Source organism: Eleutherodactylus coqui, chromosome 8 (assembly GCF_035609145.1).
Source record: "Eleutherodactylus coqui strain aEleCoq1 chromosome 8, aEleCoq1.hap1, whole genome shotgun sequence".
In the NCBI taxonomy this organism is placed as follows: Eukaryota; Metazoa; Chordata; class Amphibia; order Anura; family Eleutherodactylidae; genus Eleutherodactylus; species Eleutherodactylus coqui.
The window spans coordinates 97,072,232-97,091,671 of record NC_089844.1 but is presented as its reverse complement, the minus strand read 5'-3'; the positions used below and the strand labels follow the sequence as shown (position 1 = coordinate 97,091,671).

At 41.6% G+C, this 19,440-nt stretch overlaps 1 protein-coding gene across 2 annotated transcripts in view; it reads left to right on the top strand.

Annotated features, from left to right (window-relative positions):
• CPO (carboxypeptidase O) overlaps positions 1–19,440 on the top strand; it is a 189,539-nt gene that overhangs the window by 137,047 nt on the left and 33,052 nt on the right. For both annotated transcript variants that reach the window (XM_066576096.1, XM_066576095.1), the window contains 2 exons: positions 14,870–14,981; positions 17,187–17,288. In XM_066576096.1, coding sequence (XP_066432193.1) covers positions 14,870–14,981; positions 17,187–17,288 — 214 coding nt within the window. The remainder of the gene's footprint in view (positions 1–14,869; positions 14,982–17,186; positions 17,289–19,440) is intronic.

Below are 19,440 nucleotides of genomic sequence, written 5' to 3'. Positions count from 1 at the left end.
CAATACGTAGGCTGCACCCGCGGATGGAAGCACCGTTCTCTCTCACCATCCAAAACGGGGACATTTCTGCTTCATCAATCTGTGTCTAATATTCCTCCTCCTCCTCCTGCTCCTCCTCCTGAAACCTCACGTAATCACGCTGAACGCGCAATTTTTCTTAGGGCCACAAGGCTCACTCATAATTTTTCTAAACAATTTTTATATGTTTCAATGCTCTTAAAAGCGTTGAAACTTTAACTTGAACCAATTTTTCGTTAAACTGGGCTGCCTCCAGGCCTAGTTACCACTTAAGCCACATTAACCAAAGCGATTAATGGGTTTCACCTGCCATCTTGGTTGGGCATGGCCAATTTTTTGGATGTACATTAGTACTGTTGATACAGCAATTTTTGTGGGCCCTCGCCTACAGTGTAATCAAATGAATTTTTAGCCCACCTGCATTACAGCTGACGTTACATCCGCTGTGTTGGGCAATGCAATGGGATATATTTATGTACCGCCGGTGGGTTCCAGGGAGCCACCCATGCTGTAGGTGCACACGGAGTTTAACCTACATCTGTCCACTTGTAAAGAACCCCAGTCTGACTGGGGCATGCAGTGTGGGCCGAAGCCCACCTGTATTAAGCACGACATTACTACCTCAGCTGTGTTGGGCAATGCAATGGGATATTTCTATGTACCGCCGGTGGCTTCCTGGCACCCACCCATGCTGTGGGTCCACAGGGAATTATAAATGCATCTGTTTCCACTTGTAAAGAACCCCAGTCTGACTGGGGCATGCAGTGTGGGCCGAAGCCCACCTGCATTAAGCACGACATTACTACCTCAGCTGTGTTGGGCAATGCAATGGGATATTTTTATGTACCGCCGGTGGGTTCCAGGGAGCCACCCATGCTGTGGGTCCACAGGGACTTCACAATAGGGAGTTGTACCTGCCTGTGTCTATGAATTAAAAACCGCGGTCTGACTGGGGCATGCAGACACCTTGACAGAATGAATAGTGTGTGGCACATAGGTTCCCCATTGCTATGCCCACGTGTGCAGCTCCTGATGGCGGTGGCACAGGATTCTATTTCTCATTGCTTCTGTACAGCATTGTGGGCTATCGCCCCGCCCCTTTTAAAGAGGGTCGCTGCCTAGCCGTGCCAACCCTCTGCAGTGTGTGCCTGCGGTTCCTCCTCATGGCAGACGCACTTCTAAATTGACATGAGTGTGGTGTGGCATGAGGGCATCTGAAGGCTGCGCAGGGACACTTTGGTGTGCGCTGTGGGGGGGAGGGGGGGGTTGGGCAGCATGTAACCCAGGAGAAGTGGCAGTGGAGTGTCATGCAGGCAGTGATTGTGCTTTGTTGGAGGTAGTGTGGTGCTTAGCTAAGGTATGCCATGCTAATGAGGGCTTTTCAGAAGTAAAAGTTTTTGGGAGGGGGGGGGCCCACTCTTGCCGCTGTTGTGGCTTAATAGTGGGACCTGTGAACTTGAGATGCAGCCCAACATGTAACCCCTCGCCTGCCCTATCCGTTGCTGTGTCGTTCCCATCACTTTCTTGAATTGCCCAGATTTTCACACAAGGAAACCTTAGCGAGCATCGGCGAAATACAAAAATGCGCGGGTCGCCCATTGACTTCAATGGGGTTCGTTACTCGAAACGAACCCTCGAGCATCGCGAAAATTTCGTCCCGAGTAACGAGCACCCGAGCATTTTGGTGCTCGCTCATCTCTAGAAACTATCTAATTGATCAACCAGACAAATGTATATGAAAGAATGTTAGCTGGTAATATCTTTACTCTCTTGAATTTTCACTATATCTGGAAAGTGTGTTCAGCCTGTAATGACTGTGTAGCAGGCTGATCACAAAACTTTCCTTTGTAGGTAAACTTTATTTAGTCAGGAAATCTCAGGAGCTATCACTGTATTATCTTTTCTCTACCTTGTAATGTTTTACTTATTTATTTACCTATCTACTCTTGTACCTTTCTTATTGGTTCATATGTTAACTTGTTTAGGTTTCTGTTTATAATAGAATTCAGATAATGTATGATATCTGTTATGCAATATTTGGATTCCTGTGAATGACAGTTGTTTTGTATTTGTTAGTTTGTTACGTATATGCTATGTTTTCTTCTGAAAATGAAAAGTTAGATAAAATCACAGAGGAGAGGAAAACAACAGACATTATTCACTGAAAAAGCCAAAAATGCAATACCTGATAATCTGCAAAGCAGGCACAATCACCGCAAAGCAGACACAGTCGCCATAGGCATGATCACCATTACGCAGGCACAATCGCCGTAGGGCAGGCGCAACCACCATACGCATTGTATACCCCCTTCTAAAATAGATTTTAATGTTTTATTTTGCATCAAGATAGGAAGGTATGAAAAAAATCTTTTAATTTTACTAAATTTGCAGCTATATGCCGTAGACAAAAAACAATTCTGCGCTTTTTTTATTGGCGTGTTTGTCCCTTAACAGATCTGTTCTATTTACAGATTGACCACTTTTCTTTGCTCTTTCCAACATCCATCTTTTCTCCAATCTTTTACATATTTCTCTTTCTGAGACTGTAATCTTCCCTCTTAGTGCAGGAACGTTTGGCTCTTACCAACTCACCCATAGGTATCGCTATAATTGTTTGTATGGGATGGCAACTGTTTGCACATAAGATGGTATGACCCAAATCAGGTTTTCTATATAAGATATTGTTATATTTTCCGCCTCCCCCTCTCCTCTCAATTTCAGGTTTACGAACAGAATCTCGATGTCACTTCTACTACTCAAAAAACATAAATTATGCTGGTTGTCAATCAAATATTCAACAAATTTAGTGCTATCATCAGCCTCTGCATTCCAGATAAAGATAACATCATTAGAGATGAGCGAGCGTACTCGGCCACGCCCCTTTTTTGCCCGAGTACCGCGATTTTCGAGAAAAATGTGTTATTCAGCTCAGGTGCTCTTTTTTTCTAAAGCCCTTGTGCCCCTTTTTTTTAACACATACAGTACTTTATGAATTGTGTTTCCAAAGTAAGTTGAGCTTCACAGCAGAACTCAGCTGAACCATTAGTTACATTCTAAGTAGTAAATGTTAATCAAAATGTAAACTTTAGTTAAACATTGGAAAGTAGCTCAAGATTTCTTTAAAAGGTAGAGTTATATTGCAAGTTTATCTTCATGAACATGTTTAGCTAGCAGCAGAAGGAAGTTCTAGTAAATGTATATTAAGATTTTCATTGTCAATTTATTGAGCTTTCCATCTTAAAAAGAGAGAGCGAAAGAAAACCAATCACAAATAAATATCATCGAGCGGGTTCCCTGTCTGTCCGTTTGGTAAAAAAAAACCAAGAAATAACTGGCAATACAATTTTCACAAAGGTTGTTACCAGCTTTCCCAGATTCCTTATTGGCAAAACTATGTAAAATAACAGTAGAAAAGAAATATTGTGCTTCTTTGTGGGGGTAGAAAAAAGGTGAACAAATGTCAGGATTATGTTTAATCTCTACATTTGTTCACCTTTTTTTACCCCCACTGTTATTTTGCATTGTTTACCCCAGGAGCGACGTCGATGGATAAATAAAGGAGTTACCATTCTTTTAAAGGAGGGAGCAAAAACAAAAATGGGAAAAAATGGGTTAAGTAACAAAGCTATGTAGTGCATCCAATGGGTTTTATAATGAGATTAATGGAAAGAAGCAGTAAAATAAAACAATTAAGTAATTTCTTCGGTTCGGCTCCAGGGCTCACCCCACTGTAACAAAGAAGAGAAATGACAGGTATGCTTTAATAAATAATACAGCTATATCAAAAGCAAATGCAAAATTTACATAATTATCATATTATCTTTCTCCAAGGCTTATTGAAGAGTAAGGGCTCAGACTGGAAGCAAAGATACTAGAGAGAAAACATAAATTATGAATGTAATATTTAATTGCCCAAGTACAAAATCGGCTCATCAGTAGGGTAATTGGTTTGTCAACCATATTTTTTTTCTTTTCCTACGGCAAAGTGACTTTATTTTTACTGTAAAGACTATCTTTATTGTATACTACATTGCATCATAGGATCTACTTGTAGAATTAGTATCTAATAATAGCTATTTTTTATTGAAGAAGCAAAAAGTCAGAAAATACAGAATGGACTTCAAATGTTAATAAATAGGTTAAAAACCAAGCCACATGAACAAGGAATACATTTTTTTTACTTTGCTTTTGCAGACTAAGTTAAATTCTGAATGCTATAGTTAATGAATAGTAACTTACTATTCATTAAAGGGGTTGTCCCGCGCCGAAACTGGTTTTTTTTTTTTCAACCCCCCCCCCCCCCCGTTCGGCGCGAGACAACCCCGATGCAGGGACTGAAAAAAAGAACAGCACAGCGCTTACCTGAATCCCGGCGCTCCGGTGACTTCTATACTTACCGGTGAAGATGGCCGCCGGGATCCTCTACCTCCGTGGACCGCAGCTCTTCTGTGCGGTCCATTGCCGATTCCAGCCTCCTGATTGGCTGGAATCGGCACGTGACGGGGCGGAGCTACACGGAGCCCAATAGAGAACAGGAGAAGACCTGGACTGCGCAAGCGCGGCTAATTTGGCCATCGGAGGGCGAAAATTAGTCGGCTCCATGGGAACGAGGACGCTAGCAACGGAGCAGGTAAGTAAAAAACTTTTTATAACTTCTGTATGGCTCATAATTAATGCACAATGTATATTACAAAGTGCATTAATATGGCCATACAGAAGTGTATAGACCCACTTGCTGCCGCGGGACAACCCCTTTAACTATAGCATTCAGAATTTAGCATCGTAGGTATATGAAGGAAGCTTAATTATTCTGCAAAAAAAGAAAGACATTGTTCAAGCAATCTATTGCTGCTTTGTCACATTTTTCAAAAATGAGTACAAGTTTATGGGTACACATATTGATCAGCGCTGTAAAAAATTGCTATTATAGAGCACCTATGTATAGAATATGAATAGCAGTACATGGAAGACTTACAGCTCTTTAATATGGAGACACATGACCTATGTACAGGTTCTGTCAAGTGCCATATTGTATATATGGAGGTGTTCGCCTCTAGAAACCTCTATGGTGCATGTTGGCTTAGTTTACACCACGATAGTTCACTTAGTTTATGCAAAAAGTTATGCCAAAATTTTGGCTCAATTTTCAGTAATTTTGGATGCAATTTAGGCCACTACCCTTTTAACAAAGACACGCCCCCTATTCAGATGAGTCAGAAAACTGTCCAAAAGTGTCTTAATAGTAAATGTGGTGTAAAGCAGGTAAGATAGTTTTATGGAACAATTTGCGTCAGAAAACTGCCATATTTTGAATAGTAAATCTTCCCCATTGTGTTGGTGATATCCAAATAGCACAACTAAGGCTGCCTGTCCACGGCTGTCACGGTATCCCGCGGCGGATCTCAGCTGCCGGAGCAGGAGCCGGCAGACGGATCTCCACGGTGAGCCTATCGGCCACAAGCGGAGAATCGCTATGATTCTCCGTTATGGAAAGCGTGCACTGCGTTCCCCTCGGCCGGATGATCGCCATGGGGAACGCAATGCAAAAGCGCCCATTGACAGGCAGCTTAAGTGCAGTGGTCTTTCTGTTTCATAATACATAGCAGCTTCACTATCTGACATGAGAAAAGCTATAGATATCAGATCAGTTTTAGTCATTTAAAGCCCCTTTCACATGAGCATTTTTATTTTCATTGTTCAGGCCCATCTTTAGAGCTGAACAGTGAAAATATCGGAAGTGCTGGATTAGTTTATGCCAGACACAAATGGTGCTGGATAGATCCCATTTACTTTAATAACATCAGTCCGACTTCCAGCATTGACCCTGTAATTATCCCAAATTAAATAATTTAGCATGCTGGGTTATTTGGACCTATATTTTATGCCATATCTGCGTTGGAGGCTCCAAATGAAACCTCCAACACAAACATGAATGAAGCCTAAAGTGAAACTCATTTCTCGTGACTTTCAAAACAATGTGTTTTGTGTTTACACGACAAATAACACTATTCTTGACCATTATAGGACTTGTATCCTGCATTTATCTGCAGTTTCCCCCCTATTCTGGCTCCTTCTCTAGTTGTCAGTTTTCCCAGAGTTCAACTCCAGAGTGAGTACAGCCTAGCTACTATGATGTCTCCCATACACTGTAAACAGAGAAAAGAGGAAATTCTGTTCCCCTATTTAATGTATCTCTAACAGAAGCGGCAGCATGGAGGACATTGTGCAGCAGCAATGAGCAGTGTAGTTATGAATACACCATTTTCCCCAAAAGTAAGCCCTACCACGGTTTTCGGGGGATGCTTGAAATAAGCCCTCACCCGAAAATAAGCCTTAGCTAAAGTATATGAAAAATGGTCCCTAGCGCTGCAGCAAGCTACCGTGTCCTCTGCACTGAGAAATCCTCTTCTTTCTGGTGATACAGCTTTGAATACCCCGCCTCTAGCAAAACAAGCTCTGTAATTGGATCAAGCACCAGCCAATCAGAGCCGGCGCTCGATCATTCACAGCCATTCAGTGAATGCTATTTCTGAACGACTGTGATTGGCTCATCAAGCGCCGGCTATGATTGTCTGGCACTTGATCCAATCACAGCGCTCGCTTTGCTGGAGGCGGGGTATTCAAAGGCCCGTCACCAAAATGAAGAGGACAGCTCAGTGTGGAGGACACTGCAGACTTCCGCATCACCGCTGGAGACCAGCAACACGGGACCCTGGGATGGCAAAAATTAATATAAGACTGTGCCTTATTTTCAGGGAAACACTGTAGCACAGAGGTGAGACAGTAAAACATTTACTAGAACCAGCACATCTCTGTGTGTCTATATGCTTCTGTCTAACTCCAGCTGCTCTCACGTCTTCCACTTCACCTCTCCATAGACATCTATGGGCAGCAACTGCAACCTGATTTCTCAGCATATGGATTCCGGTGTACGGATTTCACAAGTGAATTGAGAGTGAGTGATCAGCACAGGAGCAAGGGAGAGGAAAAGAAGTAGCTGATAAGTGAAGAAAGAGGCATTTTTCTGTAATAGTATATATTACAAAGTTTCTTATCACTGCCTGTAGTATTGATTTATGGGAAAAATGGAAATAGCAATCAATCAATATTCTGCTTTAATTTTCTGAACTGTAGTGGAAAAATGAACAGGTGTTTTCTTGGATGAGACCCATTCTTTTTCCATCAGTTTGTCCAGTGCAATTTAAAAGACAGTGTGATATCTGATGAGTGATTATAGTGAAGGACATGTCTTCATGGAGCTCAATTTATTTTGATCTGGAATATACAGTTAGACATGGTGAATATAATGACCATACAACCTGTCTGCTACGTCCATGCAGTGCTTATCCTATGTGGCCTACACAGGCGTAAATATGTATACTTATATACAGACAAGAACAAATGCAACAAACTCTTATAAGCATACTGTATATACTTTATTAATACGAATACAGATAACACAACATGGCAAATAACAAAACAAATACGGAAAACCTACCTATAAGGAAAGTGATCGACCTAAGGCAGCTTGCACATGAACAAGTCGGAGTTGACATGCAGGACCCTGCAGCAGAATGTGGCTCTGACTGTAGCCGGCAACCCTGCAACCTTCTTTTCCTGTACTGTGGATGACTGTGGACGCTCACCGTCGGTTGTGCGCAATACAGATTTTTGTTTTTTTATTTGTTTTTCCCACTCCGTCCCTAGGCGATGACGCGGATACCCACGGTCTATCCGCAATGTCAATTGCAAATGGGTTGCAGGTCAGACTGCTTCCATTGACTTCAATGGAAGCTGTCTGTGTGGAGCCCACACAAAAATCGAACAGGCTGTGATTTAAAATCCACTTGCAAAAATTGCTAATATACGTGGGTGGGAATTTTATTTGTGGCACACATTCAGTTCCTTGATGCCAATAAAGATTTTGCACAGCAGGATGTTGTTCATTGGGGGAATCCATTCATGGCAATACTATGGGCTTTTCAGCCAGACATTGTTCCTTACCAGAGGCTAGAAATCCCCGGAATGAGTCCAGGAATATGTCAGTTAAATTAGTTTACTGCAGAAGCTTCTCTAATCCCATAACTCACGAGTATTACGGGACAAAAAAGACCCAACTGTTTAAAGATCCAACTCCAGCTAATATACACTTATGGGACACAAAGACGTCTGCAACATTCCAGTGGAAGTTTTTCAAAAGCTTGCAACGTCAATACCCCTCCCCCTCCAAAAAATAATCTAACTATTCCGAGTGCAATTGAAGACCTGAATCCATTTTAGTAGGAACTATGTGACGAAGTAGCTACTCTGTAATAAATTCTTAGGAAATGACAGAATTGCTATATAAAAGGACATACTTAGAAAAGCTCATGAAAACAAATGGCTCGTCTCTTAGTAGAATCCGGGATAAATGAGATGTATAAGATTTATCTGAATGAGACATCCTCATTTAAATGGAGAGCCAAGAGGCAGGCCAGGATCTTGCTAGAACACAGCGATATTTCGCTGCGCACATTATATGAAGTATCAGGGGACAGCTTATGTTAGATGAAGCATTTTCCATTTAACAAGCACTGCTCATTTTAATAATAATACATTTCTAACTCTTCAATTTCTGGGTGGCATTTATGAGCTGAATTATTGTGTAAATTAAAAGAAAAATTAACTGTTTTTGCCTGGAAGGGGGAAAAAAAATGTTGGTGTTGTGCAGGAAGGTATAATCAGCCGTTGTAATGAAAGGGTTAAATTTGCAGCTCCTAAAAAGCCATTCACAAGTGTGCGTATTACTGGAGAGATATAAACATTTATTTCATTAGTTTCAATTTGCTTGTCAGATCTTTAACTGCATTACAATAACTGGTAGTGAAGTGGTGCTGCCTCTCATATTAGGAGAGGTGATAAAGCAATTCCGAAGTAATAGTCGCTGAGGGAATTACCTTGTATATAAACGCTGGTTGTAGGTACTTATGTATGTATAGCCAGAGAGCAGCGCATGGCTCGTACAGTCAACTCAGGAACCATTATGTGGATATGAAATCTCTCTCTCTTTATGACTTGTGATTTGGCAAGAGACGGAGGGATTTCGATTCTTAAATCTTTATGTGGCTTCCATCACATTTAAACATTTGTTTACCAATAGAATGTACATGAAGATTGGGAAATAATAGATAAAAGCCAACACTTGAGTACATTATTGTTCATGTTCTACTGAAACAACAGTCAATACCGTACAGATGGGACAATATTGTTCTCTCCAATTATACGACCTGCTACTAACTGCCACGGATTTCATGGGGCTACGTGAAGCCATCTGGTTAATATCTACACTCTTACTTTACTTATTACCTTCTAAACAAAATAATCGAGCAAATCATTAAAGGACACGTCAACCTTCTGGAAAAGCTTTTAGAAGCAAATTCCTAGAGCTTTTGTTTACTGATAACCAAGAGGGACTTTGCTCTGGATGCCACAATATCGTCACTTGAGAATCTTGTCCTTGAAGGCATAGGTCACAAAAGGCTGGGTAGACCTTGGTCATCATTGTTTTAACAGTATCTGTATTGCAGGGTGAAATGGTTTAGAAAATACTTTCTATGGAAAACCCACAAAGCGTGGCCTGACTTGAATTTGGGATGAAAAAGAGCAGAGGTTGAGCGGATGGGGCAAATTTACAACAGAATTCTGGGGCAGTTTGTGCCATGAACTGGCATTGAGCACCGGATCGTTATGTGTTTTAAAGACTTTTTAAGCTTTACTAGAAAACGGGGCAGCCCTAAAATGCACCAGATTTATTAATGGCATGTGCTACAATTTTAACATGAAATACTGGTCTAAAGAAAGTCAACAAAGAGGTAGCATAAGTATGGGAACAGTGCCATGCTGACTCTGGTTAATTACTCCCTTTTTATCCAAGTACTTTTACGCTGACTGGAAAAGATAGGTCTGGACTAGAGATGAGCCAGTATACTTGCTAAGGCACATTACTCGATTGAGTAGTGCCTTAGCCGAGTATCTCCCCACTCGTCTCTAAAGATTCGGGGACTGGCGGGGTGTGGGGAACGGAGGGGAGATCTCCCTCTCCCTCTCTCCCGCCTGCTCCCCCCCCCCCCCCCGCTCTCCGCCGCAACTCACCTGTCACCGGCGCTAGCCCCCGAATCTTTAGAGACGAGCGGGGAGATACTCGGCTAAGGCACTACCAGCTCGAGTAATGTACCTTAGCGAGTATACTCGCTCATCTCTAGTCTGGACTTATCTTTTGGAGCTTGTACCCCTGATCTGTAAAGACCCTAGCAGTACCCCTAACAATTAATATTCAATAGCAATTATAAAGCAGTCACATTAAATCCGAGTAGTAACCCAGTTCTGGGGTAAATATATTTATGTTTTATAGTAATATAGTTTTATTTAATAAACTGTTTAACTTTATTTGAAACAAGCAACTCAACTTCCGCAACTAGTGTTTCACATGAACTTGCAGCCTAGAAATGCTGTAATACCTCATCACAGTCCCTGTTTGCACCACAACAGCCCATATTTGCACAACTATCATAGCACTGACATTTTTAACACCTTTGCAGAGTTTCTCTCGTCCAACAATAGAAAAATACCTAATATACATTATATGTACATAAATCAATTGTTATGTTGTAAGATTTGTTAAGACATCTACAATGGAGTCAGGAAGGAATCCCCCCCCCCCCCCCCCCCCAATGGGCTAATTGGCTTATGCCTCATTGGGGTTTCTTGCCTTCCTCTGGATCAACAGGGTGGGGGTTGAAACAGACTGAACTAGATGGACATTGTCTTCATTCAGCCTAACATACTATGTTACTGTGATTTATATTTTTTATACTGGTTGTTTTCTGCTTTTGAAAATAAACCTGTAATCCAGCAACAGGAATGGGCTTCCAATATATAAAAAAAAATACTTTCTTTATTGTACTTTATTGCACTCAAAATAAAAGCCACGGCAGCAACACACAGCTGAATAAGATACTGCTATGCGTTTCGGGCAATGTCTTTAAGTGTAGCATCATGTTTCTTCTGTTTTCGGCTACCTTGGATATTTCTTTTTATGTTCATATTGCATGTGTTTTTCCCACTAGCTGATAATGATTGATTGCTCGTGTACTGATTAACTGAACCTTCAAACACAACAGTTGATTGATTTAAAGGAAGGAAAACGGATAGGTTCGAAAGATATCCCAACTGTGGCCTTGCTGATGGTATCTGGGCTAGAAAAGCAGATCCAGTATCTGTGGTGGAGTGGTAACAAAAAGTCTTGTTGTACGTCATTAAACACCTCATCCTTTTTGTTTATGGAGAATGAACATGTTTGATAGAACTGCAGTGACGATGCATTGGCAACATGTACACGTATATTCCAAAAGGAATAGCAAAATGTAGATAGTCCGTTGACCTACTAAAATACGTTTCTGGTTACTTCTGGCATGTTGGGAGAGATATCAGATAATAATGTGGGAAAACAAACCTTATTCCAAAGATCACCTGATAAGTCTCAATCATATAATTATTACTGATTTTATATTGAACATTTTGGTCTAGCATTCATCTGGAGCGAAGGTTTTATGGTTTTTCATAGAGTGCAAATGGGGTCAATAAAGGCGACACTACATCACTTGGGAAATAGGTAATTATTTTTTTTTAATCGAATTTCTGTAAAAAAAAACAAGATTATGGTTTATGGGTTACGATTTGTTTGTAGGAACCATTGCACTTTTAGTATAAACGTTTTTTCAAGTTGTTTTTAAATGCCATTACTTACAAATTTTAAACAGTTTGTAGGGAACGAGCATGGGTATTAGTGTACTTGACTATTGAAATTGGATAACTTGTTACTTATAAAATCAAATCTCAAATCTATTATCAGTCCTTGGGTTGTCCTTTACAACAAACACTGACCATCTGAGGATCTATGGAGTACTAATGTAATATCCATACTTTATTGAAAATTTCTATTCTAAATGTAAGGGTACCTTTATGTGACCATGTACCCTTAAACTGATCATAGAAGTTATTATTGTATATGTTATATTTTGCCATTTACTTCCAATCAACTTAATACAAGGTTTCCCCTTAAAGAGCATATCATGTAGATAGTAGAAAATGTCAGATGAACGGGGTCAAATTTCAAGTTTATTATGAGTATCAAGACTTACAGAGTGATCTGCTCCATTCATTAAGGGATTGGGGCTAGGTGGGTATTAATTTTTTATTTTTAGGGGTAATGTTTCTGTGTGGAGATGCATTAAAGGGGTTGTCCGGCCATAAACATTAGGTCTCATTACTTCTGTTTGCCCAATACAATGCACTTTGTAATATACATTGTGCATTGTAAATTAGGCAAACAGAAGTTATTCACTTACCTCTTGGCTGCCCCCCCCCTGTGTTGCTCCTCGGTTGCCATGGTTCCTGGTTCCGACAAGTCTCTAGTCCTCTTCTTGTCGGGACGACCGGGGACGCGCCTCTTCAGCACAGCTCTGCGCATGTGCAGAAGAACTTCAGCCTGGGAAGCTGCCTGCAGGGGAGGCGTGTCTGCTGGCTCTTCAACTCCAAGGTAAGAATGAGAGGAGGGGCGGGCTCTCGTGGGGGGGGGGGGAGGGAGGGGGGAGGATGGATGGATGGATGTGTGTGTGCAAGTGGCTGTCAGCAGTCCGGGGGGGGGGGGAGCGAGCGAGCGGCAGTGATGTGTGTGCAATGTCCAGGAGACCCGGCTGTCAGAAGTCCCGGGGGGAGGGGGGAGGGGGGGTGCTGTTAGTGTACTTGTGTGTGGGCACTGTAAAGGGGGACTCTGTGGGGGAGGTCACAGGGGGGGCACTGTATAGGGACGCTGTGGATGGGGGGCATGTGGAGGGGGGCTACTTTGGAGTGCAGTGGGGGGGACTCTGGGGGGGGTGGCATGTGTAGGGGGGGGTACTGCGGAGGGCACTGTGGGGGGGGGATACTGGGGGGGCACTGTTGAGGGGGGACTGTGGAGAATGCTGTGGTTGGGGGGAATGAGGGGGGCTACTTTGGAGGGCACTGTAGGGGTGACACTGGGGGGCATGTGTAGGGGGTACTGTAGAGGGCACTGTTTGTGGCACTGTGGGGGATCATTAGGGGGGGACTGTGGGAGAGTGCACTGTGGGGGGGGGGTCATTGTGAGGGGGGGGTCGCTGTGGGAGGGGCACTATGAGGGCATGTGTGTGTGGGGAAATGTTTTGTTTCACTTTAGCAGGGTGGGGGGGCAGTAGGTAGCCTTGCAGTGGGGGGCTGCAGGAGAGTTCTCTCTTGGCTCTCCCCAGCCCCTCTCCATTCACTATACACTGTGTATACACTCATGCTGGGATTTTATCCTGACATGAGTGTATAACGCAGTCTCCCCTGGCCACACCCCCTCTGATTATAGTATGCAGCAGGGGGCGGGGCCTGGGCGGGGAGAGACTGTAGAGCAGTTCAATAGAGGTGGGCGTGTCGTGGGCGGGGCTAGGACGTGAGCTGAGGGAGGCCATGAAATCCTGCCTTTTCATGTCTCTTACTACCATCGGGAGCGTGCACACAGAAGAGGGAGAGCGCAGAGAGGCGCCATCTTTGAAAGCTGCAGTGAAGATCAGAATCTAAGGTAAGAAACTGACATTGCAGCTGATCTGCCTGCCGGTTTGAGCCCCTGTATGCTGTCTGTTACTATCCTTACTGAAAGGAAAGCAGCAGCATTATAAAAAATTTTACCCTGTGTGGCCGGACAACTCCTTTAAGGGAGCATTAGACTGTGTGAAATGCACTAAGAGACATGGTTAGGGGCACTATTGATGTGCAGAGGACATACAGATTGTGTAGTACAAATGGTACGACTTTACTATGTGTGGGGCAATAAGTGATCATCGTTACCGGAAGGGGGGTACCATGGGTGCATATTTACTTTATGTTTTGGGGAACTAAAATGGTAGACTTATTGTGTGAAAAGGTACTAAGGGAACATCACTACTGTGAGGGGGCATTGTCACTGTGTGGAGACACTACCGTATTACTGTGTGCCATACAAGGATGGCACTGTGAAAGTGTGTGGTAACATTAAAGGGGAATCAAGTGGATTGGGCAGCTTTAGAAGCATGACATAACGTTGAAAAACTTGCCATAGTGCAATGCAGAAGTTGTCCCTTTTCCAGTCTTTGAAAACTTAAGTCAGATTTGCTCATTATATTGAGTCAATCGCAAGTTCAGATAACTGTGACCCTACATGGCAGACGTGTAACACAAACTCCATTACCTCCTTTATGGTACACAGCATTTTAGCTATGTGGAATAAATGTAGAGTAATCACACACGTTTTTCTGATGATTTTGACCATATCCCATCATATTATAGTTATACTGGTGCACACTACATTTTTTTGCTATATGGAGTGGTCATCTCTTTACCAGCCAAATCTTACATGATCCTTGTTGTCGCCTTTCATGGCCTAACATTCTAGGGATTTGCAGATGGATGGTAACGCTAGAAACTCTGATAGGGTTAGCATATTAGAAAATAATGGTGTGGTGAACACTGCTATGACTATGTTAGTGTTGGCACATGCTTGAAGGATATCCTAACTCATCTTCAATTTACAAATCCAAAGTATGTCTCAGATATAATTTGCACTTTAGTTTATTGAAAAATGATCATTTACAGTTTTAATAGACTTCATAAGTTGATATGTGATGCATATGTTTTGGGTGTGTCAGCCCTTGAAGAGATGCCAATTTCATGATTGAATCAACAGTATATAGAAATCCTAATTGTAAGTTTTAATAGATTGTAATTATATGAAGTAATCAGGCATATATTAAGTGCCTTTGCTTTTTCTTTATAGAATTCTGGTAGATAACTTATCTCAGCTAATAGCCAACGAAGAGGCAACAAGACGGAGAAGGCGGCGAACCATATCAGATTATGACTATACAACATATCATCCAATGGAAGACGTAAGATAAACATTTACTAAATATTTATACCAGTAGCTTATTAGATATCCCAGAGCAAGAACCACTTTGTCATGTTCAAAGAAGAAACCATCTCTATCAGAATATTAATATACATCATATTTCTCTCTACCTCTGTATCTATCTATCTGTCTATCTCCATCCATCCATTCATCCACATGATGTCTCAAAAGTGTGTAAATACCCATATATTATGAAAATTGTTTGGCAGACTATGATCGACATTTGCACACAAGCTGAGAGGTAAGGGGGAAACCCGTTAAACCATGCCACCAAAGTGATGACCATTTGAAATGCTGCCATCTTGGATTTAGCTCTAATTTTTCCAATGCTGTGCTTCATTTTAACATAACTTTATTTGTTCTCATGTTAACACAGTGATTTTTGTTCATTAGAGGCAATATGTATAATGGTGTTGCGATTAGACTTATGTCTGATGGATGAAAAATACTTATTATGACAACAAATGTCAATCAATGCCACCAAACCTGACCTCCCATTACCCTCAGGGCAGTCGCCAAACTTCTTTTTTTTAAGTTCCAAGAAACACTTGTTGCTAATAAACCAAAATCTAAACAACCAAAAACCATTGCTGATGTAGCATCGGCAACCTCTTTTCTGGCTTCATTCAGCAAGATCTCACAATGCAGCACTTTTCTTCTGTCTCAAGAATGTGGAGTTAGCCATGCCTCCACATAGCAAATTTTGTCTTTGTATAAATGGCATCCTTAAAAATTACAGACTGAAGATGATCTGAACAAGTTCTGTTTGAGATAACGCCATAATTCACATTGTCTATAATGAAGAAAAATCGCTGGATTAACATGATAACAAAGTCATGTTAAAATGAAGCACACCATTGATTTTCTCGGAATATTCTATGCCATTTTGATATATAACACACCTACCTCTCCATTGGAAAAAATAGAGTTGAATACAAGATGGCGGCATTCAAAATGGCTGTCATTTTGGTGACAAGGCTAAACGGTTTCTTCCTTCCCCCGCAGCTTTAAGGCAAACTGTTTTCATTCTATATGGGTGCCTCCACACCCATGTTGGAAAAAGGCTTCAATTGCAGGACCAAAACCCTGATTAACAGATCTATCTAACATCACCGCATCAAATGTTCCAGCTTCCCATTCCCAATGCATATGCATTCATACACACAATACCAGGATGTCAATGTTCAAGAATTGGTGGCACTCTCACTAGATGGGACCCACCCCCCCTTCTCCCCATGGATGAATTTAAATTACATAGACAATTTGAAAAGTAGAATTCCCTTTTATACCTGTTCAATATAGGATTTTACTGACTGCCACTGTTCACATTTGTCTTTCTATTTTGATTCCTCACATATTATTGAAAAAATATATATAATCACAGAGGGCTTAGTAGCACTTTTAGGCTAGTTTCATATGGGCAAGCACGATATGGGGCCTTAAATCATAGCCCGATACCACCCTCACCATCCATGTGAAAGGTCCATGGATGCAAGGTGTTTTCATGTGAAAACAGCCTGAATTCACGGGGATGCAGGGAATTCCCCGCCATGGTTGGATTAAAAATATATCTGAGCAGGATGGCGAAAGAAAGACAGTACTTAAAACATATATACTTGGGACAGAATTACTAGTATTATGATTTTTGTACCCCAATGTTCGTATCGACATTGGAACACCAACAGTAGCATAGCTCTATACGTTATGGGGCAGGCTTCATATGCCGTGGTAAAAATATACCCACCTGCTCAAAATCAGGAGGGTATTCGGACATATAGGGGACTTACAACAGAATGGCTAGACCAAGCAATACAGTCTGCCATCATGGAAATGGACGTGTAAGCAAAGCAAACATATCACAGAGGGCTTAGTAGGACTCTTAGAGAGAGAACTTGGATATATTTTTAATCTAGAAAAAATAGAAGTCAAGTTTTAGGACATCTCTCTGTGACAACCTAATGAATTTTTGAACACATTTCTAGATTAAACTAATCCATTTAATGTATCACTATTTACGCACAATTTATATAGCACATGTTGCATCAAATTTGATAAATACGAGCCACTGAAATATGCAAGATAACCCAAAAACATTGTTTAAAGTCAGTAAGAAAATACATATTTCTCCTATGTAAAAACAATTTACTGTGATAACTGACCTGCTGAACTGCTTCATTACTTCCAGATTTATGAATGGATGAATCTGATGGCAGAGAAGCACAGTGACCTGGTAACACAGCACAATCTGGGCTCAACCTACGAGTCCAATTCTATGAAGTATTTGAAGGTTGGTCTTCATAGTCTAAATTCTAACTTTCTAACATCTTTTGCTTTTACGGCTCATTTAGGTACAACTACAGAATGGATGTATACAGATCTTTTTTATTATAGGCTCTATCTACAGTATTGTCTGTGATGATTACCTTTGATGACCCTGTGCCTATACACCTGTAAAGGGGGTGTTAAGGACCGTTACACATGACCGGTCACATTAACCTTTCAAGCCTTGGGTTCCAAATTAGTTCGTACTTGGATGCATCAGAGAGGCCAAAAACTATATGATTTATAGTAATTGGCTCTCACAGGTACGTAGAGATGAGCCGCGGCAAGTATACAGCCCACTCTGCTTAAGGCGCGTACACTGAAAGTTTATTCACTTTGGTATAGTTCTAATACAGGAAAGGAATATGTCATTAGTCATGGGGTTAATCTTATTGGGTTAGAAAAAACATCAAGAATTGTGCTTTGTTAAAACAATCAGCGCAGTGAGAATATATCTGTTATGTTCTCAAGCGTCTGTTTCTCTTCAGCGTTATCTCGTCCTCCCTGGTCCTCCCTTGTATTCACTTTGTTATTCAGGTGGTTGCAGCACAGTCAGTTCCCTTGTCCAAGTCTTTCTGAAGGTGTGGGAGGACTTTTTCTGATAACAGCTGTGTCCAGACTTGGTTCTCATGAAAAAGAACAGAGAGACACATCATTACACATTGCACCAAATCTCCTGCTCTAAAGCTATTTCTGCTTGAATAATTGTTTCACTACACACAAGCTTATTTACATCTTATAATGCTCCATTTTGTATCTAGCGGCCATTTTGAGACAGATTCTTCCATTTTATGAGCCTGTACTTTCTCAATTCCCCCTAGAAACTGTCTCAAAATAAACGATACTTTTATAACTTCTACAGGGTGGGGTAAGGTTTGCTTTCCCTATCTCTAGCTTATGATCTATGCCCTACCTATCATTGTTGGTCAGCTGTCCAAGGGCTAATCCCTTCCCCGACAACTAATCCTAACTAACTAAACGCGAAGACCTAATAGACACAGAAGGGATCTACAACACACATGCTATTCTATTCTAATGGCTGGGAAACTAGAGTGGTCACCCCTGTTTCTGCTGAGACAGATCCACAAGGGGACAAATCGCTCTGTTGTATCATAGGCATATAGCCTGGGGTCTCTACATTTACGTATACGGGGAACAAAAGGGGTATTGATGCATCAGAGAGGCCAAAAACTATATGATTTATAGTAATTGGCTCTCACAGGTACGTAGAGATGAGCCGCGGCAAGTATACAGCCCACTCTGCTTAAGGCGCGTACACTGAAAGTTTATTCACTTTGGTATAGTTCTAATACAGGAAAGGAATACGTCATTAGTCATGGGGTTAATCTTATTGGGTTAGAAAAAACATCAAGAATTGTGCTTTGTTAAAACAATCTGCGCAGTGAGAATATATCTGTTATGTTCTCAAGCGTCTGTTTCTCTTCAGCGTTATCTCGTCCTCCCTGGTCCTCCCTTGTATTCACTTTGTTATTCAGGTGGTTGCAGCACAGTCAGTTCCCTTGTCCAAGTCTTTCTGAAGGTGTGGGAGGACTTTTTCTGAGAACAGCTGTGTCCAGACTTGGTTCTCATGAAAAAGAACAGAGAGACACATCATTACACATTGCACCGAATCTCCTGCTCTAAAGCTATTTCTGCTTGAATAATTGTTTCACTACACACAAGCTTATTTACATCTTATAATGCTCCATTTTGTATCTAGCGGCCATTTTGAGACAGATTCTTCCATTTTATGAGCCTGTACTTTCTCAATGGTAAGGGGGGAAGGGGGCTTTCCTGTGGAATGACACACAACTTTTGCAGTTTAACAAAACTAATTTTTTTCCAACCAGTGACACAACAGATTTCTGAACGGTCCTTGATTGGGGGGTCTGGAAGCTGAAATGCTCCAAGAGGTTCACTAAAGTTGAGTTGTGCCCAAAGTGACTTTTGTTCTTTCTACAGTGACGCTGTGGGTCTCTAGGAGGCTACTCCCTGCCACAGCCTGCTCTATCTACAAGCCACTTGCAGGGTTGCACCAGTTAGGCCAGATTCACATAAGTGTATTTCCACATGTTTTTGCAGCAAGTCTTTGTGGAATGGTCATTGCATATTTGTAT